This window comes from Labrus bergylta, chromosome 23 (genome assembly GCF_963930695.1).
Source record: "Labrus bergylta chromosome 23, fLabBer1.1, whole genome shotgun sequence".
NCBI classification, from domain to species: Eukaryota; Metazoa; Chordata; class Actinopteri; order Labriformes; family Labridae; genus Labrus; species Labrus bergylta.
Genome location: NC_089217.1, coordinates 11,551,836 through 11,576,502, shown reverse-complemented (window position 1 = coordinate 11,576,502; position 24,667 = coordinate 11,551,836). Strand labels below are relative to the sequence as shown.

The window sequence follows — 24,667 nt, the reverse complement described above, 5'->3', positions numbered from 1 at the left end:
ATTGTTTTAGCAGCTTTCAGCTTGCAAACTGTAGCTTTATCCAACTAAATTCTCAGCTCATTGGCTTATTATTCACCACCGGCTGTTCTCAGTACGATCGCGAGCAGAACTAAACGTTCGGCTGTATTTCAGCTTATTAAATTCTGATTCACAGACAGAGCTGCAGAGAAGTACTGAACGATTCAGTGAACGAATCTTTTGAACGAATCACTTTACTGAACTGATTCTACTGATTCAGTACACTGAAAAGAACTGCTTTTCACATCACTAATGGGAGGAGAAAGTCCCCAACACGTTTTTCCAGTTTGAAGACTGTCGACAAACAATTCAAGTTGGAAATTCGAAGGGTGGGGCTAGAGACTTGGAGGATGGTATAGATGTCTCATTAATGTTTTAAAAGTGGATTTAAATAAAGTTTATAATGGAAAAAACAGCGAAGAAGACGTTCCTCATGTTAAAGTAGACTAGTTCCACGCATGACTGTTGACATTAGGCTGCATGTTTTTATGACACCGTAACTTTCATTGTATGAACATACTCATTAAATGCAAAACATTTTTTTTTTTATTTACTAACGAAATTATACATTTTTATTGAAAAAATGCGGCAATCCTCTTCTATTTTAGGTGAAGCCTGTATTTAATAATATGCATAAAATCCTTGTTCCTTATCTTTATCATGTCTAGCAAAATCAATACAAACATCACAAATATAAAAAGCCTACCTTTGCATGTGTGATGTTGCCATAGAGCTTACACAGCTGATTAAGTCATATTAAAGGCTATATTCTCCTTTTATGTATGGGATGAGGTAGTGACCTGAAGTCAAGCTTCAGAAATGCTGTTTAAGAAGGAGAGAGAGCGCTTTATGCATTTTGATTTTCTTCTTTGGCACCCCCAAAAATTGTAAAACAATTAGCCTATAATAAGTTGCATCTGAACAGAACACAAGAACATCCTCATAATAGTGCCATGCAACACTAATATGATGTTCCACTGAAATCATATTAGCATCAAATTATAAAAAATAAAATGGCCCAAAACACTGCAGTAACTTCTTCAAAAAACATGTAATTAAAAAGTTGGAAACAATACCAAAGAAAAGTCACAGAAGTACAAGACCACAGGAGGCAATCATACATTTTTATTAAAGCTTTTACACATTCAAATAGTAAATATTTGCCTGTATTAGTGCATACCTTTACCTGTTTGACAATACATATTTTAACAAAAGGTGCTAAATCAGGGCTACAAAATCCCAAAGTTCACATTCATTGGTGCGGTGGATAAAAGCAGGTGTCGTCAGAGATGACTGAAATCAAGGTTTCAATGCTTGAAAAACAAACAACCAATAGACATAAAGTTCCACTAATTTAACTTTGTTGAGGGAACTTGCTGTATCTGAGTATGCGCCACATTGTACCCCAATCCCATCGTTTCCAATGGTTCCCAAAACCATCATGGCAAAATTTGCTGACATGAAAAGCAGCCTGAAAATCAAACTCAGGTTGTGTCTGCAGCGTCTGAGAGCACGATGTAGTTTCCTGACTTTGCCTCTGGACTGTAGACCACTGTCGGGGTTTTCTCTTTCTGATTAAGCCGGCACAAGATCAGGATACACAGCACCACTGACAATAGCTACAAAGACAATAAAGAAGACATGGTTATTTATTTCCAATGCATTTCATGGTGTTTCATCCGTTGTTTATAGATTATTGAAGGGAGCTGGAGGGAGGGTGGCAGAACAGCCAGATAAAAGCAGGGACAGAGGATCAAAATCAAATAAATGACAGCTGCTGCAGAGCTGTCATTTATTTTATTAAGACTTGTGTCAAAATGTCTGCTGTGAAACAGGTCTATTGCCGTATAGCTGGCGTCAAATAAGGTAAGATAGGATGCTTGGTTTAAATCCTAGCCAGTTCAAGACCAACACAGTCCATCAGGGCCAATCTGAGTGTGAGTTAGAGACCGTATTCAAATTATAAGGACAGCAGAAAGAGTAAGAAAAAGTGGGAGTGTTAAGTTTTTACTTCTGTCAGTCACAAATTTCTTAATTTCATATCAGCCTTCATTTGAATCATGTACAGATGTCGCCTGTATCCACATTATTCATGTGTTATGTCTTGAAGTATTGCTAAGAGAGATTATTTACGTTACATTAAAAAAATAACCCAAAAAATTGGAGACGGTTATAGCAACCAAGAATCTTACTATGAGTGAAAAATGACAACAAACTAGTAAATTCTCCAGCTTTTCATTTAGCCATTGCTCAGAGACTGTACATCTGTATAACTGTATAACCTTGTATATTGCTCACCCCTCGCTTCTCAAAGGCGCTACCTTCTAGTCCAAATATGGTCACATTTAGCTCCACAAAAAACAACCACGGCTGCTGCTTTTGAAAAAGACAGTTGACAGACCAATGGGTGACATGACATCAAAGCAGCTAAGTCCATTTTTAATACAGTCTATGGTGTCATTTAGTCCCAACAAACTTTACCAATATGACTGAGGAGCCTGTATACCACCTGAGAGGCAAAACCCAGGGTGCAAAATGTCAAGCTATTGACTCACCCCTTGCTGCTGCTTATGAAGGTTAACCTTTTACTCTGTACGCACAGTAATAACACAGTAAAAGGTGAAAGTGTTGCTATGTCTGAGCTTAAACCCTAAACCTCAGTTTTGAATGAATGAATAAAGGTTAGCTGGAAAAATAAGAGCAAAGTAAATAGTAAGTAAATAAAACATCTGAGTGGCAAAAGAGCTGGAAAAGTACTGGTGGATAAATACCAGCCAGTGGAGGTATGTAGCTAGGTAGAAAGGTGGGTAGGTGGATACAATAATTATTGACTCATATAGACTGACTGTACATACCAAAAGTAATGTGAGTCCCAGCATTACGCCCAAAGTATAATTCATTGCAACTGCATGTTGAGCGATCAGATGTGGAAGGCACGACTGAAACAGGAGAGTGGATTAATCAGTGTAATGTTTTTTACAACATCTACATTTACATCATCATCATCATTATTGGCAGACTCAGGAGTCCATTAGAAAACAGATAAAAACAAACAAGGTCAAAAGACAAACAGACAAATCACCACCAATATTATACAGCTGTACCAGTGTCTCCACAGGGATGACTGGTTGTCAGCAGTTTCTCATAACAGCCTGTTAACACTTTTAGTACAAAGTCGTTCACTTGCACTAGTCCATCAAGTTTTTTTTATAGTATCCTCATGGGGTCCTTATCCCTATCCCAACACACGATCAGTTTTCTACCCGTTCAGCTGTTGAGATAGATCATCCATGTAAATATATTTGTCGATTAACAAAAAAAAGAGTTCAGGCAGATTCAGTAAGATTCAGGGAGGAGTTACTCCACACTTAAAATTTCAAATCAATAATAGAAAATAATCTCATGTGGTTGAACTGGTAACAGCATGTAAGCAAGTGATGAGGAGTTAAAGTATATTGTCCTGCATCAGAGGGGGAAATCACTTTTCTTTTCTAAAGAATTTTTTAGTAGTCGTCATTTGTGAACCATTTGATGTCAGAATCATCCCAAAGAGACACTTCTCAAATCCAAGTCTTGAATCTTGAGGTTTTTTGATTGCATTCACTTAAAGTATAACGTTCATCTATTTTCAACAAAGGGCCTTTTTTATGGGTTTTTATCTATTTTATTCCCCTGAAATAAAGCATTTGAAATGTAGTACTGTGACTTGAATTCAGATACTGTATCTATGCATAGATGTAGACAAGCGTATTCTTGCATTGCAGTTGAGATTCAGTTCTCAGAATGTCATTAATGATATGATCAATCAAAACCATAGAAATCGACATTTTCAATCGTTTATTTTCCATTACCTCTTTATAAATCCTTATGGGCTTGACAGTGCCTCTCGGCGTTAGACTGCCACTCCAAGGTACTAACTCCTAGAAAACACCAGCATGAATCAACAAGATGAATGACAATAGGTACGAGTGAACAAACAGAGGAGAACATCATTAAGGTCAGGCTGAGGCTACAGGAGTAATAAAATCCAAGATTTTTTTTAAAATGTGTTTTTTTTATGCTCTTGGCGCAAGGCAAATTCCCCTAGGGGCATTAAAGATTTTGTTCATTCATCATGCACTGGAGGAAAATCTTCACAGATTATTAAGATTTGAACATTTCTGTTACTTTAAAAATTTCAGCCGGCTGTTGTGGTCAAGCATTGGAAATTATGATGTAATTATTCAGAATTTGAATTCTTAATACCAAATGTGTTTCGATTTAATGGGACATTCAGGTGTTGTAAGATTGTATCTGGAAGTTAAAACCCATTCCATTCCCAGAAAGTCTTAGCCTAACATCTGTAACAGATTCCTCTTTAGATCCCCAGGAGGATGTACAAGCTTAGTTACTTTGTGTTAGCATTTATACATATGCTATTGAAAATATGTTTTACCAATGAATGCTGTATGTCTATGGGTCAAGCAAAGTTTGGTAATAGAGTACTCACACATGGACTAGTGGACTCTTCAGTGCACAGGCAGGAATTTGGAATGTGTTTGCCCCAGTCAAGGTAGCCCTGACCTAGTCCACAACACTGATACTGAGAAGAAAGAAGTTTGATGGATAATTAGTAGACATGGAGTGAAACTGTAATCCTAATTCATCCTACATAAAGTGAATAACCATGAAGTCAACAGGAGTGCACAAACAGGGTTACCTACTTGCGTCTGTAATGCGTTAATATGGTCAGAAATACGATCATTTGCATCAGACAATGGCACATAACTCTGGAGTTGTGTTGTTACATCTTCAGCCATCTGCAGGAACAAAAGGACATAGACAACTATCACAGTTGAACACGTTTTTTTCTTTTTTGAAGGGTTGCATTTTTTTGTTGTTTATCATAAAGCATTAGAAACAAACGCTGTTGCAGGTCTTCGTAGGTGACATTGGTCTTCATTTTGATAATTACATGATAATTACATGAAGATTCAAGCAGCAAACGTTATCCTGACAGGAAATCTACCAGAACTAGAACAACTGCTTTGAGAGAGGATGTTTCAGTTATGTTACTAACGATACTGCAGTGGCAAGTTAACTTTGAAATACCTCAGGGAGCTCGACCAGTGCTACAATACCGCAAAAAATCAGGAACAGGATGCCCACGATAAATCCCACTGCAAACTGAAACACACAAGTCAGCATGAGCGATCATATTCAGAGTTATACTTTTATTAAGGGCAGTGCCACTTAAATAATAACTTCTCTAATTCTTGACCCACCACAATGAGCGCCCACTTCTTCTGTTTGCAGACGCCATACAAACCGATGATACTCAAGAGCAGAGGAATGAGGGAAACAGCGTACATGCCATGTAGGCCTGCTAGCAATTTTTCTAGCTGCGGAGAAAACAAACACAGAAGCAGGTCAGAGGGATTGACAAAAAGGGAAGAGTCCAATCCTCTGAGCTGACATGCGTGCACTGTGCAAAAAATGTGCCTGGTACGTCATGCACCTTTTTAATTGATGTCATTGGTTTAAAAAGTCAGCATAACATGCATGCAATTGAAATAAAGCTAATTCAACTCCACAAGTACAAAAACCATAGATATTGGTAAACAGCACTTTACGTTTGTTTCCATTCATTTCATTGCCGCAGTATGAAAATCAGGCATCACACGCTTGTAACTTACTTTCTTGAGTCGACCCAATAATTAAGACTAGAAAATTCAAATCCTTCAGATAAGATTCCTGTAGTTGTATGTCATGTAACAGAAGCTGATTATAAACAGTCACAGTGTGAGACTGAGGTTTGATGTAGGTGCATGTGTTACCTCTTCATCCTTGTGGAGGGCTCCATGGCTAAACACAGCCAAGCCTAACAGCAGGGTGCTGATGATCTGCAACAACAGCAATTATTATTATCATTCAAAAGTTTCAGAGCTCAAACTGCCACTTATTTTCATTACTGATATCCCACAAATATTCTACAATCAATCAATTCATTGTGACTAAACTGTGTATCACTACACATTTTGTGTTTTCTGTTGTGGTGTTTAGAGTTGAACCACAATACTTAGCAGAAAAGCTGACAGCATGGAGTTTGTCCAACAGCTGATAGTGATCAAAAAGTATTGGAATATTGTTTACACTGATACAAAGCCTGAGATCCTCGGGCAGAGGTCTTTAATGTGTTACTGAGTCAACGCTAAAAACCAGGAGTGACATAATATTCAGAGTAAAAGCATCGAAGCGCTGACTCAAGCTGCCTGAAAAAAAATCTGATCAGTAGAAAAAAACTTTTTTTCCAGAGAGCGTTTCCTAAATTTCACTCGAACTGACCCTTCGATTTTACAAGTTTCGTTGATTTTACCAGTTTTTTTTGTTCTGCCTTCCTTGCTTTATATGATTTGTTTTTGTTTTTATTGTAAAGCACTTTGTAAGTGTATCATAATGTGTTTATAAGTGAATGTTTGCCATTAGAACAGATATTAGGTCTGGGCCTATGGTTACTCAAACAAGCAGATCCCCTCCTTTATGAAGTGGAGGGGATGTGAGGACTTTTCCAGACAGCAGGTGATAACTCACAGAAAGATCTAATAAAAAAACAACAAGTGGAAGCAGATGAATGTGAACAGCTAGCGCGATAAAGCTGATTTCTATTCCATGAAGTCCGGCACCACTTAATTCATCGATGACATTCTGCACCTCTGAACTGAATCAAGGTCAGTTATTGTTTACAAAGCCAGCAGGCAGATAAGCGTCAGAAGATAAGGTGGGACAGACGGAACAGATATACTGATTACATGCTTGAGCAATAAAGAGGAGTTTAAGGTTAATACTACATTGCCAATTCTTATTTTGATTTATAGCATTTTCACTGATAAAGGCCTGGTTTGAACAGCTTTGAATTTGTTCCAGAGTTGCTCAGGATTCTTAAAACTAGAAGTGCGACATTCATTATTATTAAATAAAATAGCTATAGTCTACTTGTGGTCACTACATGATGAACTATTAGCAAATGACTTGTTTTATTAGCCATTTAGTTATCTACCTCCTTTTACCTTTAACCTCTTTCTAGTTGTTAAGCTGATAAAAAGGGCCATTGCTATGTAACAGAACAATCTGCATAGCAACTGGAAGACAAAGGGACTGGACACTTCTGCTTTATTTGGTCTTCATGCACTACATCACTTTATTCTGTTTTATTTCAGTTTTCACACAGCTCTGGCTACACTCTATTCCTGTTGTATCTTAATCCACCATTGCACTATTATCACTTTATTCATTCAGTATTTATCTTTTCATACAGCTCTGTATTTATTTAGTTCTGTTCCTCTTTATTCGCAATGCACCACTATCACTTCATCATTTAGTAGACTACTTGCCTGCTTGCACATAACTCTGTATATATATATTTTTTTCCCGTTTACTGCATATAGTTCTGTTCACATCTGTTTGTCTGATCACCACTTCTATCGCTACTCTTTTTATTTTTTGTAGGCTATTTGAACTTTTGTTCTTTTGTATTTGAACTTTTGTATTTAAATTGACACTTTATACTTTTAGTTGAATTTTGTTGTCTACCTGCACTGTAGATAATTTACTGCTCTGTGTGCCTTTGAATTGCCCCCCAGGGACCAAAAAGTTGTATTTAATTGAATTTAAAAATAGGCCTACTTCTATCATGTTGCTTATGATTTCCTGTAGACATCTTTTTTTATTTTCCCTGTATCATTTCATCCAGAGGTTTTTCCCCACACGTTTGAACTTTCTGAAATAAGTAACCTTCCTTATTTCAACATGGTGCAGCTGCAGAGCCAAACCCAACAAAGAAAGCAAGATACGACTTTCCTTGATTTACGTTCACTGAGCGCGACTTGATCTGTGGAATTAAACAGCCTATCCGAAAAGACATCTCAAAGAAGACCACTCACCGCGATCAGACTTGACGTGATAACGTAACTCCTCTTCAGCCACACGTTCACTCGCCCCATCGCGATTCACTATGAGTGGCGCTCGGTGGTTCACAAGTTTTTATACATGTTATACAATAACATGCATGAACATGAAGAAAGAAACAGATGAGACCTCCCATTTGTGGGCAGTGGAACTGGGTGTGTGTGTGTGTGTGTGTGTGTGTGTGTGTGTGTGTGTGTGTGTGTGTGTGTGTGTGTGTGTGTGTGTGTGTGTGTGTGTTTATGTACTCACATTGTAGCTACATATTAATAAATGCAACGTATCGACAACTTTACTCTAGGGATGATTCACAATGAACACATGAGTGATGACTTTCTTTGCTTCTTCACTTTGACATTTTAACTCTTGGATGGAGTCCTGAGTATAAAGGCTGCATTCACACTGAAGGTAAAAGTGACCTTAATGTTATGTTTTTTTTATTTCGTTTTTAACGACAATGTGAACAGCACAAGAAACATGGAATCAGATCTTTTCAAATTTCAATTTTGGATACATATGTGGATTCCCACAGGAGTCTGATACAGGCCACATTTAAAAAAAAAAAAAAGCAAAGTGAACAGCCAATTCCAAACAACAAAAAAAAAAAATCTGAATTGAGCACTAAAGCCCAGATACCCTATACCCAGATGAATTGGTGCTAATTTAGTGATGATGCTTTTGGTTTTATTTGAATTTGTTTCAAGTTGCTCCAAACATGAGTATTGTGTTAAAGGTGATGAGCAAGCATATAAATGGTAAATGAACTTGAGCTTGTATAGTGCTTTTCTAGTCTTCTGACTACTCAAAGCGCTTTTACACCACAGGTCACTCCTATAGAGTGACTGGGCATGGCTGCTATGAAAAGTGACCATCAGATGTAACTAATTCTATTCATACACAGATACACCGCCGCCAAAGCAGCGGGAGGAATTTTTGGACTTATTGCTATTATGAATTGTTTACCTGTTTATACATCGTAGCATATTGAAAAATGTATATGCACATTTTTCCCATGATGTTGGGCAGACGTACTCTACATTCAAAACTATAAACGTCTTTATGGACAATAAGGACACAAAAGGACATGATGCATCGTTCTGTATTGAGCAGAGTTTATGCTGCTGACTTTATTTTATATGTGAGGAAAATTAGTAAAGAAAGAGGAGATGAGGAGAAGGCTTACAGATGAGAGAAGTCTTAAAAATGCAAACAAACAGAGAGAGGAAGAGACTGATTGGACAACGGCTTTGAAAGAAAACTTCTTTTAACAGGAAGAGCTGTGTAGACTCAACTTGCTGTGTAGACCCCAATAAAGCCGTTATTGTCTGCCGCTGGAAGAACGATGGAACTTGTCTCACTCTGGATCACATTGCCTCTCCTCAGGGTTCCACCCACACATTCAAAATCTATCTAATATCTATCCATCCACCTCTGTTCTAATCAGGAAAGATTAGTAAATGATTCACAGATACATACATTTACTTTTCATGTGTGATAGTGAATTATTGTCAGAAGATTGTGGCTTAAACTCTACAGGGAGATATGGTGATCGAAGAATGAATGCACAAAGGCAGGCTGTGGGCCAGAGGATGTTTGTGGGCGGAAAGTAGGGAAGTGGCCAAAAATTCATTGATTTACTGAAACTGCTCGGACCATGTCTGTTCTCTGGAATAAGTGTTGCACAACCACATTCAAAATCCAGAGATATGTTTGCAACATTTTGATGAATAGAGGATTATAGTTGAATGTCATGTCCAGGGAGAACTGAAATGAAACATCCAGCACTGACAGAAACCTTGTATTTCATAATAACACTCACAAAAGTCCTGGCAATAAAACCTGAAAAAAAAAAAAAAAAAAACATGAGCTGGTGTTTAACTCCTTTCTTAAACAACAACTTTTGCCTTTTTTTCAGTAGCCATTTCTCAACTATTCTCCAACACACAATGCTGTATAAAAAAGGCATGATCCATATGCAAAGGTAAGCTAAGATAAACTAGGCTAAAGCTGCTAAATCTCCATTCTTTACCCTGTAACACAGATCTTTTTATTTTACCCTCAGAAGATTCTCTCAACCTATTACGACGAGCTATGTGTATCCGAGTCAAATTACATGCTGTAATATTAGAGCCTCAGAATTTTTTTAACGCATTTTATTTCTGAGATACACAAGCAGACATTTTTAGTGTTCTCCCTAACTCCCAGTGTTTATGAATTCTCTTTTACCTCTGGGGCATGTTAGCAATACTGATGCTCCAGCTGTGTCAACTAAAGGATTCATCATCTTCCATATTGAATTCTTTGGAATCACTGTCACGGGGCATTTCAGGACCTCAAACAAAGAACATCACACTCTGTAACATTTTGTTTTGTTAAGTGTGCAGGAAGTTATGAAAAATATTTTACTAAACGACCTAGAAATGATACAAGGATTTCAATAGAAAAGTGACCACCGCCTCTGGTCTTGCTGTCTGTCAGGAATCATTCAGAACAAAAAGCGGATGATGCGCTTTTTTTCTTAAGAAGCATTAAGAACGACATACTGTAGCCCAATCCTCTGGTTATTTGGGATGTGTTTATCTTGGACAAATTTAATCGACATTCCTCATATGGTCATCTTTTCTTGAAGGAGTTCATGATCACTCAAATCTCAATTACTGTAAAGAAAAATGTTATATCATCAAAGGTCAAAAGATGAGGTTCAAGATAAGGAGAAAAAAGGTTATTCACATAAAAGGTCAATGGTTATATTGACTTCCTTTAACTGATTTGAAAGAAAAGTCTTGACATTAAAAATGTCAGGAAATGTGCACAGTTTAAAGCTATAACTTAATAATTGTGATTAGATGCTGACAAGATAACCGTCTGTGTTAGGATTGCACTGAAAACTTGGCCCAAGAAAACACAGGGAAAGCTGAGGCCAAGGCTGTTACGCACATAACTAACTGTGCAGGTTGACAAGATACAGAGCAAATATCAGCCAGCCTGCTTCTGAATATTGTGTCATAGTGAAAGTTAGACTTGTATCATTCTCAAGATGACAGTGTGTGCAGAGAAACAAAAGCACTCTCCAGGGAAGTGATTTATGACATAAGACTCAGCCACAGGGCTAAAGTTAAAAACATGTGCTGCCAGTAAACCACACATCCACGGGGTTGGCCTACTTCTCAGGAAACGCTCTCGTTGTAGTAATTGTCTTAACGGCAATGCTTATATAACCAGTTATAGATCAGGAAGAGGATTTTGCTTAGTAGTTGCTGATATAAGTCATTGTTAATGTCTTCACTTAAAACCCATTCACTATCGACATAATTAAAATAGTGATTCTAAATAGAGCATATTTAATTAATACTGCAGATCAAGAGGGTAAATGAAAACTATAACAAAACAACACAGAGCCAAGATATTTCAGTGTATGGACAATCATACCATTTTTGACAAAATGATCTGTTGCAATTGTCACAAAATTTGACATCTTCACATTTCTTGTTTTTAGGCTCCCTTAGAAATGATTTAAAGCTCAGCAGCATTTTAATGGACCTATAGCTATTAAACTTGTCTTATTATATGCAAATTATTATCATTGTGGAAAAGAAACAATTTATATTATTATCTTCCAATAAAGCTGTGCAATAAGGCAAGATAAGCAGTGTGATAAACCATGTATTTACACAATATTAGGATTTTCAACGTCATTTTCATATTTTGTATTTCCAGGCTTTCCCTTTTTGTAGTGTTGGTGAAGTAGACCGTTCTACAAATGAAGGACATAACCCTGTTTCCTATTGAGGCTATCTAATATAAATAATGCTTAATGTATACTGTATACATGTGGCTCCCATCAACCCTCAACGTGGCCCTCAGGTTAATTTTTTACACATCAATTAAATGGAAACATGAAGAAAACATGACGAAATCTGCCATGAAATCATGAAAACCAGAAATATGTCCATCATAATATTTGATCACTGGCGTATGTTGAGTTAATTTGAGACATAATTGACTGTAATCGTTTAATTTGGCCCTCTGGCAAGCGAGAATTAAATGAATGTGGCCCCTTGCTGCTACCAAAGTTGCCCATCCCTGCTGTATACAGCCTCTGGTCGAAAAGAGGTTTTCGAAATAGTAACGGCCCCTTTAAGAAAAGTCACATGACGGTCACATGATGCGGAAGTGGAGTGAATTGTTTCAGCGTTGTTGTGTTTACATCAACAGCTTCTCGTTTGCGTGCCGCATGCGGGCATAGAGAGTAAATGAGTGGAGATAAAGACACACGTTATTGTCATTCCTTCAAATTTAAATTCTCAATCCCACTCGAATGCTTCAAAGCGAGTTACTTTCTTTGTTACGACAGGTACCGCGCGAAGACGAGGTAGGATTTATTGTTTAATACAAAATTACTGTTCAAACACACACCGCTTATTCAGCTGCATAACCCGGTAATAAGCAGAAATAAGACGCATTTCATCTTTTCAAACCTTTCGAATTTACTTTAAGTTGTGCTTCAATTCTGACTGCCTGAAACATTTGTTTTCACGTCCTTTTCAGAAACAGCATTTAGTGAAAACTCTGCAGTGTTTGGATGAAGTGACCATGAAGCAGGACAGTGGTGCTGCAAACGTCCCTGCATGCTTCATATCGACCCACGAAGGGTTCCTGGGAAGCATCAAAAACTTAATCAAAGACTTTGTGGTGACAGAGATTGACATCAGTGGACAGTGTGTTAACACAGAAACACAGCCGCCAGCCTGTGCCTCCTCTCACAAATACAATGACACCAGTGCAAAGCGCTGGGAAAACAAACACTCAGTCTCACAGGACGATGACGACGATGCTGATTATGGTGCAGATGTCACCATTCCCAGTCCATGCAGCTTTGATCTAAGTGTGATTTTAGGTCAGGCGGTCAGTGAGGAGCTGGAGCAGTTTGTGTTGACTCTCAAAGATGAAAACACAACCAAGCAAGAGCTTTCTCTGGGATACTTCTCCGACAAACACCACAGAGCTAATGTCCACCGGGCTGTCAGACACCGCTTCCCTTTCCTCATGACCGTCACCATCCAGCCGGAGATCAGGGTGAGGGAAGACCCGGACTACAGGGAGCTCTCCCAGCTCGTCACTGAAGACGAAGCGGAGGACTTCTTCAGGTTCATCGACGCCAAAGTGAGGGGCTCGTCTTATACGTTTGGGCCTGACGACAATAAGGAGCACAGGACGACGGTGCACCACTTCCTGAGCAGGAGGTTCGGGAAGCTGGTGGAGGCGAAAAGCTTTAACGACCAGGGGACCACAGCGATCACCGTCAGGCTGAGAGAGCAAGGGAGGCCGAAGAAGAGGACAACTGAGGACCGAAAGGAAGAGGAGGTGTATACTGGTATGAAGTAGTTTATTTGTATTCATTAGTTTCTGAATGAATACAAATAAATCGAAGCACACAAGATGCTGCAGTTGAAGAAAATTGAATTGCTCTGATGTCTTTGTGTGTGTCTCCTCCAGCTTTCACTCTGTGTAAGGAGAACCTGGAAACTCTGGAGGCTATAAGCTACATGGCTGCAGCTCTTGGGGTCCTGCCGTCAGATTTCACCTACGCCGGGATCAAAGACAAGAGAGCCATCACGTACCAGTCCATGGTGGTCAAAAAGGTCTCGCCTCAACGGTACTTCTGTTTTCTTTCTGATTGATTTGGGAACCTTCCCCCCCCCGACCCCCCCCCCATTCCAAAATCCGGAGACGACCTAACATGCATATTTATTTCACTGACCCATCACTAGGTTAAAAGAGAAGGCAGCAGAGTTTGAGAAGAGAGGCATGCGTCTGTCCCAGATCATCTCGGTCGGCGAGCCTCTCAGGCTCGGGCGGCTGCAGGGGAACCACTTTGACCTGGTGGTCCGAGACCTGAGAGCACACGGGGCCAGCGACACGCACTCCCCTGGTGCAAACACACACACTCGCCTGGCAGCCCTGATAAAAGAAGCAGTGGAGAACGTGAAGGTATTTAAATTCTTTTGACCCTTTGACCCTTTGAGACTTGAAACATTGAACTCTTGTTTACTTTCATCGTCGCATGCATGCCTGTACTCGAGAGCTTGAAATATAAAACAGTTTTGTCTTTTCCAACATCACAGCTGAAGGTTTTTTGCACCAGCACAATAAGTATTTCACATGTTAACAAAAATGCTATCCTTTTTTCTCTTCATTTCTGTCTTTCACAAGTGAAAAGTCCACTTAGTATTCAGCCTTTAAGCCCACTGTGGGGTGTCAGTAGCGTGTGGTTGATTTTCTGTACCAGTAAAGAACATTAACAACTCATCAGTTGGATCTTTAAATTGGGGATGCTTGCTGTTTCTTTGTCACTGCTGCTCAGTAGTACCTGAAGTGTGTTAGTGATGAAACAAGTCACTCATGTTCTCTTTTGTTCTTTGCAGGCCAGAGGTTTTGTCAACTACTATGGTCCACAGAGGTTTGGGGCCGTGCAGAGTGTTCAGTCTGACTGTGTAGGGCTGGCTTTACTCAAAGAGGACATGGTAAGTCTAGTAGACAGCCATTATGTACATGATGACCATGACGTTCACACGGTGTGAATTTCTGGATCCGTTGTCGATTTTAGGGAGAGAAAAAAATCAGAGTTGTCCGATACCTTTCTTAGATCTATCTTGGATCTGTAGAGAGAGATATAGAGATACACATGTATTGTGTTGATCCTTAAAATATAGTTATCCAACACTTGTGGAAAAAGATAAATAATGAAGACAAGATTGTAAAGTAACTGCACATGTACGTTTATATGCGCTCGATACTATGCAGGGTGATAATGCTTGTTGTAATCCTTATAGCGCCCTCTGCTGGTGAACGAGAACTGCTATTGAAATACAATGATACTAAAATGAAATGCTGTTTGACTGGTGAATAAAGCTCGTAATATCAGCGCATGTCTGCGATAAATGTAGCTGATACCGATAGTCACAGATTTGCTAATATCGGCCGACATTATCGGCTGGCTGATTTATCGGTCAGGCTCTCGTATGGTGTCGTTGGATAATGTTGAATGTATGTAATGTGTGTGTGTGTGTGGGGGTTAGGTCGGGGCTGTTCGTCTGTTCTTCACTCCTGAGGAAGGCGGGGATGATCCTCAGAACCAGGCAAAGAGACACTTCCTGCAAACAGGTGAGAGCGACTGACTGTTTCTTATTTCCCCTCGAAATGATCGACGATGATATAAGATGAAAGCTGATTACCAGGACCTGTGAGTTAAAGGTGTCCAGTTCTGCCAGCAATTGCTCAAATGAAATCATTTCCTTTACTCTGAATCTGTGTACCCCTCTCTTTTCTTTGCGCTTCTCTGTATCAGGTAACGCTAAGGAGTGTTTGGCATTGATGCCCTTATCAAAGGCCAGGGAGCGACTGATGCTCCGTGCCCTGAACCGCTACGGTACAGGTCCAGATGGTTGTGCCCAGGCTTGGCTCAGCCTGCCCCACAGCACCAGAGTCTTCTACCCACACGCCTACTGCAGCAGGTCAGCACTAATGCACACTGATGCTTTATGATAATGGCTATGCAATAGTCAACAAACTCACCAAATTTGAACCAAAACGTAGTGTACTTCTGACTTGATTTCAAGATGCTTCATTTGGAAATGGTTCCTTGTTGAATGCTTTACTTTAAATAACAGAGATTGCTGTGCTCATCTTTTGTGTTTGTGTTTGTCAAGAGTGTGGAACGAGGCGGTGGCACACAGGCTAACCACTCTGGGCCACAGCGTCAGGAGAGGAGACCTGGTGTGGTTCCAGCAAGGACAAAAGAAGCTGGAGGACACAGGAGAAACCAGCTCCCCTCAGGTAAGAGAGGCCAAAGTTGTTGTTGTTGTGTTTGCTCTGTTTGTCTCGATCGTCTCTTTCCTCTTTCTCCGTCAACACAGTCACTGCCAATGGTTTTCACCAATACGTCGGTTTCTGCTCAAGGTTTCCGCCAGTGGTGCCAAATGTTTCAGAGTGCTTGCTCATGGTGGATTCATTTTGGGTTTGACTAAATATCATAACACGGCTGTGGCTCAGTTGGTAGAGTAGGTGCGTCCTTGGGCAAGACACGTAACCCTGAATTGCTCCCGCTGCTTCCTATGAATGGGATTAGTTCCTTCTGATGGACACTTAACATAGAAACCTCTGCCATCAGTGTGAGAATGGGTAGGTGTGACCTGCGGTGTAAAAGCGCTTTGAGTAGTCCTGAAGACTAGAAAACCTCAAATTCCATTCACCATTTACTTTCCTTAACTCTCAGTCAGTTTAAACTCTTTATACAAACTGTGAATATTGGGTGCTGAATGCAGTGGTGGGGGAAAGGAGGACAACAGATCTTAGACTCTATTATGTGATGTGTTGGTTTCTGTTCTGGATCATATTTAAACTGTTTGGAAGTGATGTGCTAAGATGAAGTCGATGTATTTGTTTTGTTTATATAAGTGTGTGTATTGTGTTGTCAGGGCTGTGTTACCTCTTGGAGTGTTATGATTAGGGGGATGGTTCATGCCATTGGTGCTGTTGTTTGACATTTGATTAATAAAATATTCCTTAATTCCTTAATTGTAACTCCAACTTCTTATTATTTATATATTGGGCTTATTTCTCTAACATCCTGTCATTTTTGTTTTTCCAGATCCATGTGGTGACAGATCAAGAGGAGCAGGAGGGAGTTTACACACTGGGACAGGTATGCAGTCCAAAAGTCTTTTGAGACACGGTAATAAAATGTGGCTGTCTTTTGCTTTTCTCACACTAGTTTCTTTTTCTGTAAGGTGTTGCTTCCGATGCCAGGAAACACTGTCAAGTATCCAGAAAACTCCATGGGGTCCTGGTTCCAGGAGAGACTGGCCAGCGACGGACTGGGCGACTGTCGCTTCAGAGTCGGTAGCCTCAAGCTGAATCTGCCTGGATGCTACCGCCCCCTGCTGGCCTGCCCGCGAAACCTCCGCTACAAGCTGAATCGACCAGGCTGTGAGGAAGGAGGAGAAGTTTCAGGAGGTAGCAGGAGAAATGACGGGCAGCGCAATGGTACACCGGTAGAAGGGAAGGAGGACTCGCTCACTCTGACCTTAAACTTTGACCTTGACTCGTCCTGCTACGCGACTATCTGCCTCCGAGAGATCATGAAGTGTGACCCCTAGAGGTCGAGGGACATTGTTACTGCTGTATTTCTACAAACTATTATTCTTAGTGGTAAATACCTTTTTTGTAATCCAATATTGTGACATATTATCAGTCTGTTTTTTTTTTTTTTTTTGGTTTGTTGTTAAAATAATGAGCAAAGGAACTAAAAAAAGAATAATGAGCAATTAATGAATGTGAACAAATCTAAGTGTAACACCGCGTGAACAACATTTGTGTTTTGTGCCCTGAATTAAAAGGATTTCACCCAACATCATTTTTCTTTCAATGAAGTTAATAGAGATCAGTGTCCTCTACTTCCAATCCTTTTTACATTATTTTGAAAAACAGGAGCCTTCTTCACAAAGCCTCCTAGATAGTAAGAGTTGCTCCTAGTGACAAATTTCTAAGAAAAATCGTAGAATCATGACGTTATCATCCTTAAAGTAAGAGTGAACTAGATCCTTGTAAAAATGGAAGTTATTCACAAAGCTTCTTAGCCCTTAAGAGAGCTTCTCAAGCTGAGGAGAAATCAGAGAAATGTTCTCCAAACACTACAGGATGAATTTTTTTATTGAATCATAATTGGGCCGAACAGACAGAAATTATTTATGCAGACATTTCAATCTCTCTATGATCTATGCGTGCAAACTGTAGTGTCCCAGTGCAGTGAGGGGTTCTCTCCCTCCACACCGCTGTATGGAACTGTGCCAGTTTTACCGGCACTCTAATTACGGGGAGGTGCCATGCGCACCATTATATACAGGTGTAGCCATACCTGAGTCTCTTCTCTCTCCATCCGTTTCCCCTCGTGGTGGAGGATCCTTGTGGCGTGGCGGAGCCCTTTGTTTGGTGTGGTAAGCCATTTATGCGGTGTGGTAAGTCTGTTTTGACGTGAAAGCGGCCATGCTGCATCATAATTTAAACAAGAGTTTCACATGTAAGTATTGTACTGCCCACTAGATGGAGACAACATACAATGATTGCCTACATTGCAAGGATTTCAGAGCCTCCACTTCAATACTTTGAACTTCTGGAGCTTAAACTTGATTGAGGGGGAAGTTTGTTTTGCAGCAAACTAAAAACATTACACATATAGAAGACATAGAAACACAGACTATAGGGTTCAAAATATTGGACGTCATCAATACCTGTACATCAAGGTCAATAGGATGCCTGGACTCTTTTTTTAAACATGCATGTCATTAAAACCACTGTCAGTCATCAGTATGACTGTCAATCTATCATCTACAGAATCATTAGAATTAAGGGGTTTGTTGGCCTGAATAAATACAATAAAATGATAATGATCCTGTTGTATGTTGCTGTTGGTCATTTGAATGTCTTCTGCTTAAACTTGCGTAGTTGACTATTTAGTCTTCTTTAATATATATATTTTTTGTGTATTTCTTTATGAATATGTATGTGTGTGCGTGTGTGTGTGCAGATGGGAGACACTGGGGTAGGTTGTGAACTATGGTTATAAGGGATGGGGTGGGTTTGGATAGGGATCTGGACCACAGAACTTTTTGCACTAACTTTGATGATTGTTGTAACACTGTACATTTCTGTGCAAAAACCAATACAGAAAGTTTGGATAAAAAAAAAATCTTGCATAGTTGTGAATGTTCAATATCTTTGCTATTTTACATGATTAGCCTCGGCCTATAGCATGACATTGAGTTCCATGTCTCATAGAAAACAACACCTGTTCCACATGACCGAAAGGCAAATTACTTTATCACTATCTTAATCTAAATCTTAATCCAGCGTGCCAGTTCATGCAATCCACACGTGAAAAAATGTCCTCCATCAGCAGTAGCAGCAGATATCTTATATATAAACACAATGAAGCGGAGAAATGTCATGATCGATTCCCAATCTGTATTCAAATTGAGCTACCATTGTCTGTAAGTGAATGATACATTTGGATGATAATAATCAAATACAGCAGCACATTAAACCCCCCTCATAAATAATTTAGAGCAGATATACCTCTGGGATATTTCTAATACCTGTTACTTATAAGAAATATGAAATATGGACTGTCTATGTGCGTGTTTTGGTTGGAGTTTGGTTCTAACACGCAGCCTGTCACGGCGCTGCGTGATAAACTACCTGCCTGTGAGCTAAACTCTCTGCCAAAGACACACATTAGCAGTAATGAGTTTCTTCACTGCTCTAAGAGTTTGGTTACAAAATGACACACTATCCATCGTTGGGAAGAGTGCATAATTGAAATCCTCGCAGTAGCATCTGTAGATTTAATCCTATACTGTGTGTTGACAGTTTTAATGCTTCTTGCCTCAGGTGTCAAACTTAATCCTGGCAGATGAATTCTTCTTCTTTTTTTTTTTTCACACTCAGAACAGGAGTCGTGTGCAGGGTGAATCCTCTATAGTGTCATTACATAACCTTCTCTGTAGATGTCCATACAAAATCAAGATCGAGTGCGTCACTTCTATGTAGCTTGTACCTACACAGACGCCTACATAAGCCTGATTTGTACCTTTTCAAAAATGTGACAACGTGTTGAAATGACACAGACTGTGATTTTCCGCTATAGCTAGCATCATATTTCCTGCATTTACATCATTACATGTATGGCAGACCTTTTCAAAAGGCTTAATCGGAGGAGTTTTGCAGAGCTACGCAGGCACACCAACGCACATGTATGTTGTGCTCACAGCAGCGTAGGACACTGTGGCTTAGCTATGACGTAGGTTTGACTCAGGAGTATAAATCAGGCTTGAGGCTAGCTTTGTCCGCCCATTTCCAGTCATTATGCTAAGCTAATTGACCACTTTCTTACCATAACCACATTTCCATAAAACATCAAGTTATTAAAGGTCCGTCATTGTTTTCATTGTTAGACAGTTCCCATGTAAAAAAATAAATAATCCCAAACCTTGTTCTTTGATCACTTGACTTAACAAATCTGCATTAATTTAAACCTAAAAATGTCCCATCTACTTCTATGGTGGTCGAAATCTAGATTTACAAAGTAAAGCCAATGTTGCATCTGAGATATTGAGCCAAATACAGTCTCACAACCCTGTACAAATTTTACACACCCATAAGTAGTTTAAAATTCCTCCAGCTGTACACGTTACCTGTGTGCATTGCATTGTGGGTAAACCTAGCTAAACCAATGCTGTTGAATACACTCCTGTAAAAAAAAATCCTCCCTTAATCTAAAGTAATGAAACATTTAGCATATGTTTACACTTTCATCGAGGTGTTTTAAAATCTATTTTCCAGATTTATTTTTGGGCTTTTTGTGCCTTTTGATGGAGAGATAGGACAGTGGATAGAGTTGGAAATCATGGCGAGAGAGAAGGGAACGACGTGCGAGAAAGGAGCCGCAGGTGGAATTCGAACCTGAGCCGCCCGCTTGGAGGACCACTGCCGCACCAGCGCCCCAAATCCTGCAAAACATTTGAACGGAAACACAAACCGCAACCTGCAAAGTGATCGTATACTTTCCTCTTTTTGCAAAAAAAAAAAAAAAAAAACCTGTTTATTTGCCATTTCTGGCTTATGAAAAGCAAAGGAATTAATGTAAGACAGATTTAATATACTATTTCAGTACACAAGAGCATTGGCCAGTATAATTGCTCTAATTCAACATTATAGACATAAAAGAACAGGGTTATATGTTACATGATTCTTCTACGCATGCAGGAGTAGATGAGTGACCTCCCCATCCTCGGGCTGAATCCAATTTCATCCGTCTGTAGATAAATGTTGACCCACTTCAGCAGCAAAGATGACAACGTTACTACACATCTCATAGCCGGGGAAAAAAAGCAGAGCAAAGGCTCGAGAGGAAAGTCAGGGTTTATGAAAGACATTTACCATGGACGCAGAGTAATGTAGTGCTTCTCCTAATAAAGAGAGATGGAGGAAGAGGAAGAAGCCAGAGGTTATGAAAGACATTAACAATGGAACAAGGGAGCATATAGCTTTCTCTGGCCAAGTGCCATTGTTTTATTCCCCCAGCCCTTTAAGGTCCTGAAAACACATTTTTTCAATCAGCTTCTCAATATGAGCTACAGAGGGAAATATTCTGCTAAAGTTTGGGTGTTTCACATAAGAATGTTACTTCTTTTTTTTTGTTCTTTCACTACTTTTAAAGTAAGGAGGGCTCTGTTAAAAAAAATCGGGTGTCATGGACTTTACCACAAACACAACAGAAATACCAGTAGATTCCTACATTTGCAAGCACAGTGGGTTGAAGTTGACCAAATAGTGCCCACAACCAGGGGCGTGTCCAGACTTTTTTGCCTGGGGTGGCCCAACTTAGGCAGTGACTTTTGCAGGGGTGGCCTGAAGTGTGACGTATTAACCCTTTCTAACTTCACCAATCATATCTAGTTTATTTATAATTTAAAGAACAAACAAAAAAAATTTGCTCCATTGATATGAAAACTTCTAGCAGCCTTCTGCAAAAAAAAAACAAAAAAACCCTCATAGTTGGTTTTAACATAAGTCCTGCATGTGACAGGGCACATAGCCAATCACAGCTTAGGATCTGGGGTGGCAAATCATGACCCATGCCACCCATGGCTCCCCCTATTTGCAAGATGAAGCTATTTGAAGGTGAAAAACATTGTTTAAGTGTCAATTTGAGAGTTGCTCTGAAAACTTGATCTCTGTATATTTACTTCTCATATTGAATGCTATAAAGACAACGGAAACCAAGCTGTGAGAGGGCATTACGTTATTGATTTATGTAGAAGAAAATACACTTGTGCAAAAAAAAGACTGTAAAAAATTATGATTTGTTCAATTTAAAACTGTACATTTTAAAGCTTGTCGTTCCTACTTTAACTTCAGTAAAGACACCCTGAGGACATCATTCTGTGTGTGTGGGTAAGTTTAATAGAACCTCATGTCATATTTTTGACACCATTCAACTTACATTACTTTAAATTTAAATCAAATAATGAAAAATATAGTTTTTATTTATTTGCTCCAATGTGCAAATCAGCTGTATAGTAAATATGTTAATACTGTGAATCTGAGAGGCTGTTTGCATTCATCACTGTGGCAACTTCTTCTTGTAAATAACAGACATCACACATTCACATGAGTTCTCCTCACATTTACGTCAAGCACTAACCACTACGCTACCGGTGCCCCTGTTTCATGCATTTTAACAATGTTGTGTTAAATTGGCACTGATGAATACGCCAAGTAATTATCTTTTATTTCCCCATCAATTTAGGTTTTGATGTTGCACAATGAAGCAAATCAAAAAATAAAATCCATAATTCACGTCAAGAGCATTAAAGGTAAAGTAACAAGCCTGTTTTGAAGATGAATACATATATTTGTATTAAAATGTAATTGATCAAAGTAGAAATGAAGTATTTGTACTAGTTACGTCCCTCTGCAGAGTAATATAAGTGCAGATAACAACAGCTAGCTGCACATGTAATTGGAAGGAGCTAACGAGGGAATAGACTGAGGAAAGAAATAAAGGAAATGGAAAAAAGCAGAGAGACTGATTCACTTATAACCGTCATTTGCTGCTGTGTACATCGATATGTTCAGGTTTGATCAGCCTCTTCAGAGCTCATGGTAATGAAAACACTTCAAACGACACACAGCTCCTCGTTCATGATTAGACATATAAACATCCCAGCGACCTTTGACCTCTCTGTCCTCCAGACAGTTGATTGGCAGGCGGTTTCACTGTGATTTTCCTACAGCAGATGCTGATATGAGACCGTTCATGTGGGAATTTCTTGAAAAACGAACATGCACGTGTGTTTGTGAGCATGTCTGTGCCTGTGCAAGGAAAAGCCAAAAAAAAAAAGAAGTGTTTTTTTGTGGGCCCCTGTCAGCCCTGTTTCTGCAGGATCCACGGCCAAGTGTAGCCCAGACGTGACAGTGTGTGTACACAGAAAAAGGTGGCTGAGCATGGTGAGGACAGGTTGAAGGGAAGCATGGAGAACTAATCCCACTGTTTGGTGAATGCAAATATCTTCTGTTTAGTCGTTATTATCTTCAGAGCACCTACTCCTACATTGCAGATTTTTACACAAGCTTTTATTTTCAAATAGCTTCTTGAATGAATTCTGGTACTGTGATTACAATAATTGATGCTTAAAATGTGAAAAAAGTTTGAAACAAGAAAATATGTAAATACACTGTTGCTGCATTCCATACAGTAGACTTGTGCACGCTCCCTTGGCAACATATTATGCATTCTTGAAAAAAGACTTTGAATCTAAATCTTGAATTATGGCTGAACACATGAGCCATGTACAGGACTTTACCTCTGACCTTTCAGGGACCACATCATTCCAAAACAAAAACCAGCAGACCTCTGAGCTGCCCAGAGGCTGCTCTGTCACCCACTTAGTGCGCCCGAGTCCATGTCCCACATTGTGAGAGGCCTGCATGTGTCAGATCCCCTGACCTAATAACTGCAGCTGAGCTATTGACTAGTGGAAAAATAAAACAAACAATGCTGTGTCAAATGAGATTGATTAGCAGATAAAGTTATGCTGTAGTGCTTTCTACATAATGTAAAGCAGTGTTATCTATAGAGCAAATAGGAAGCATTTACAGTTGAATGAGATGTACTGATGGTGATATCCATTCAGTCAAATTGAGGGATCAATCTGGAGTTTCTGAATTAATGTTTAACGTTTTAAAAAAGAAGCAGATGTTTAAAGCGGTACTGATGCCAGCGTCAGAAAACAGCAGTTGCACTTGAACGCCCCGAGGAGAGAGTGTGTCTAACTGTGTGAAAAACAGGCTGTGATCTCAGATAACCTTCCCTGGAAATTTCATGATCGAGGATAAGAAACCAAAACATGAAAAGTTCAAGTCCTGTGTTTGAGCCAAATAATATATCCTAAAATGTTGTATCTGTAATTATGATATAAAACACTCAGAATGGACATGGCGGTCGACTTTTGGATCCAAACTATTTTGTCCAGTCAGTGGGAAAGCTTAATTTCCTGCCCTGTTTGTGACCCAACGAACAAGCAGACTTTGAACACGCTCAGGCACAACACTGGGGGGACTCGTGGTAAACTGCCTGCACATGAGCCTGTAATTGGTTTCTCGCTATAGCTGGGACATTTTTCTCACACTGTAAAAGTGAAGAAAATCAAACTGTTAAACCTCTGACAGGGTACAGTGAGCACTCTGTGCCAGAGTGGAGGAATCTGTCAACTGGCTGCAAAGCACAGGGAAGTGGAGGAAAGCTCATTATTTTTAATAGCTTCTCTGCAAGAAAGAGAGAGACAGACAGGCAGAGAGAGAGAGAGAGAGAGAGAGAGAGAGAGAGAGAGACCATGTCACAACAAGAGCAACAATATAACCACTGTGAATCCAAGCATGCACATCAATGCTGCAATCATTTCTAACTGACAAACAAATTGTAAGTTTTCACTTTTAAAGATGCTATAAACACTAAATGAATCATATTGAAGACTTCTTGCAAGTAATTGTTTCAATGTTGAGTTAAAGGAAAGGTCTGGCTAAAGCAAACGGCCGGTTAACAGGGTCGACACAACTTTAATTCCTCTACATTTAGAGTCAGGAAGTG

General features: G+C 39.5%; 2 protein-coding genes across 3 annotated transcripts; one reads left to right on the top strand and one right to left on the bottom strand.

Moving 5' to 3' along the window:
- Nucleotides 1–1,128: 1,128 nt before the first annotated feature.
- On the bottom strand, nt 1,129–8,088 carry LOC109991689 (tetraspanin-8). Of its 2 annotated transcripts, XM_020644034.3 has the most exons (9): nt 7,938–8,087; nt 5,835–5,900; nt 5,283–5,399; nt 5,110–5,184; nt 4,722–4,817; nt 4,508–4,600; nt 3,870–3,938; nt 2,874–2,957; nt 1,129–1,637 (listed from the first exon to the last, which is right to left on the bottom strand). In XM_020644034.3, exons 1-9 carry the CDS (start codon nt 7,995–7,997, stop codon nt 1,503–1,505), a joined length of 795 nt encoding a protein of 264 aa, XP_020499690.2. In that variant the 5' UTR covers nt 7,998–8,087; the 3' UTR covers nt 1,129–1,502. The 2 variants fall into 2 exon arrangements, with proteins under 2 accessions (XP_020499690.2, XP_029135216.2); XM_029279383.2 differs by lacking the exon at nt 3,870–3,938 and having other exon boundaries at nt 7,938–8,088.
- Nucleotides 8,089–12,132: 4,044 nt separating this feature from the next.
- Nucleotides 12,133–17,374, top strand: pus7l (pseudouridine synthase 7 like). Its single transcript, XM_020644051.3, has 10 exons — nt 12,133–12,331; nt 12,508–13,333; nt 13,456–13,615; nt 13,731–13,950; nt 14,385–14,483; nt 15,039–15,123; nt 15,308–15,473; nt 15,669–15,795; nt 16,610–16,663; nt 16,749–17,374. The coding sequence occupies exons 1-10, from the start codon at nt 12,278–12,280 to the stop codon at nt 17,115–17,117; spliced, it is 2,160 nt and encodes a 719-aa protein (XP_020499707.2). The 5' UTR covers nt 12,133–12,277; the 3' UTR covers nt 17,118–17,374.
- Nucleotides 17,375–24,667: the final 7,293 nt, after the last annotated feature.

Coding starts and splice junctions, on each gene's coding strand:
- LOC109991689 (XM_020644034.3), bottom strand. CDS start 7,997: ATGGGGCGAGTGAACGTGTGGCTGAAGAGGAGTTACGTTATCACGTCA. Junction 4,818..5,109: donor CACTGGTCGAGCTCCCTGAG/GTATTTCAAAGT, acceptor TTGTTCCTGCAG/ATGGCTGAAGATGTAACAAC. Junction 1,638..2,873: donor TGGGACTCACATTACTTTTG/GTATGTACAGTC, acceptor TTGTCTTTGTAG/CTATTGTCAGTGGTGCTGTG.
- pus7l (XM_020644051.3), top strand. CDS start 12,278: ATGCTTCAAAGCGAGTTACTTTCTTTGTTACGACAGGTACCGCGCGAA. Junction 14,484..15,038: donor CTTTACTCAAAGAGGACATG/GTAAGTCTAGTA, acceptor TGTGGGGGTTAG/GTCGGGGCTGTTCGTCTGTT. Junction 15,796..16,609: donor GAGAAACCAGCTCCCCTCAG/GTAAGAGAGGCC, acceptor TTGTTTTTCCAG/ATCCATGTGGTGACAGATCA.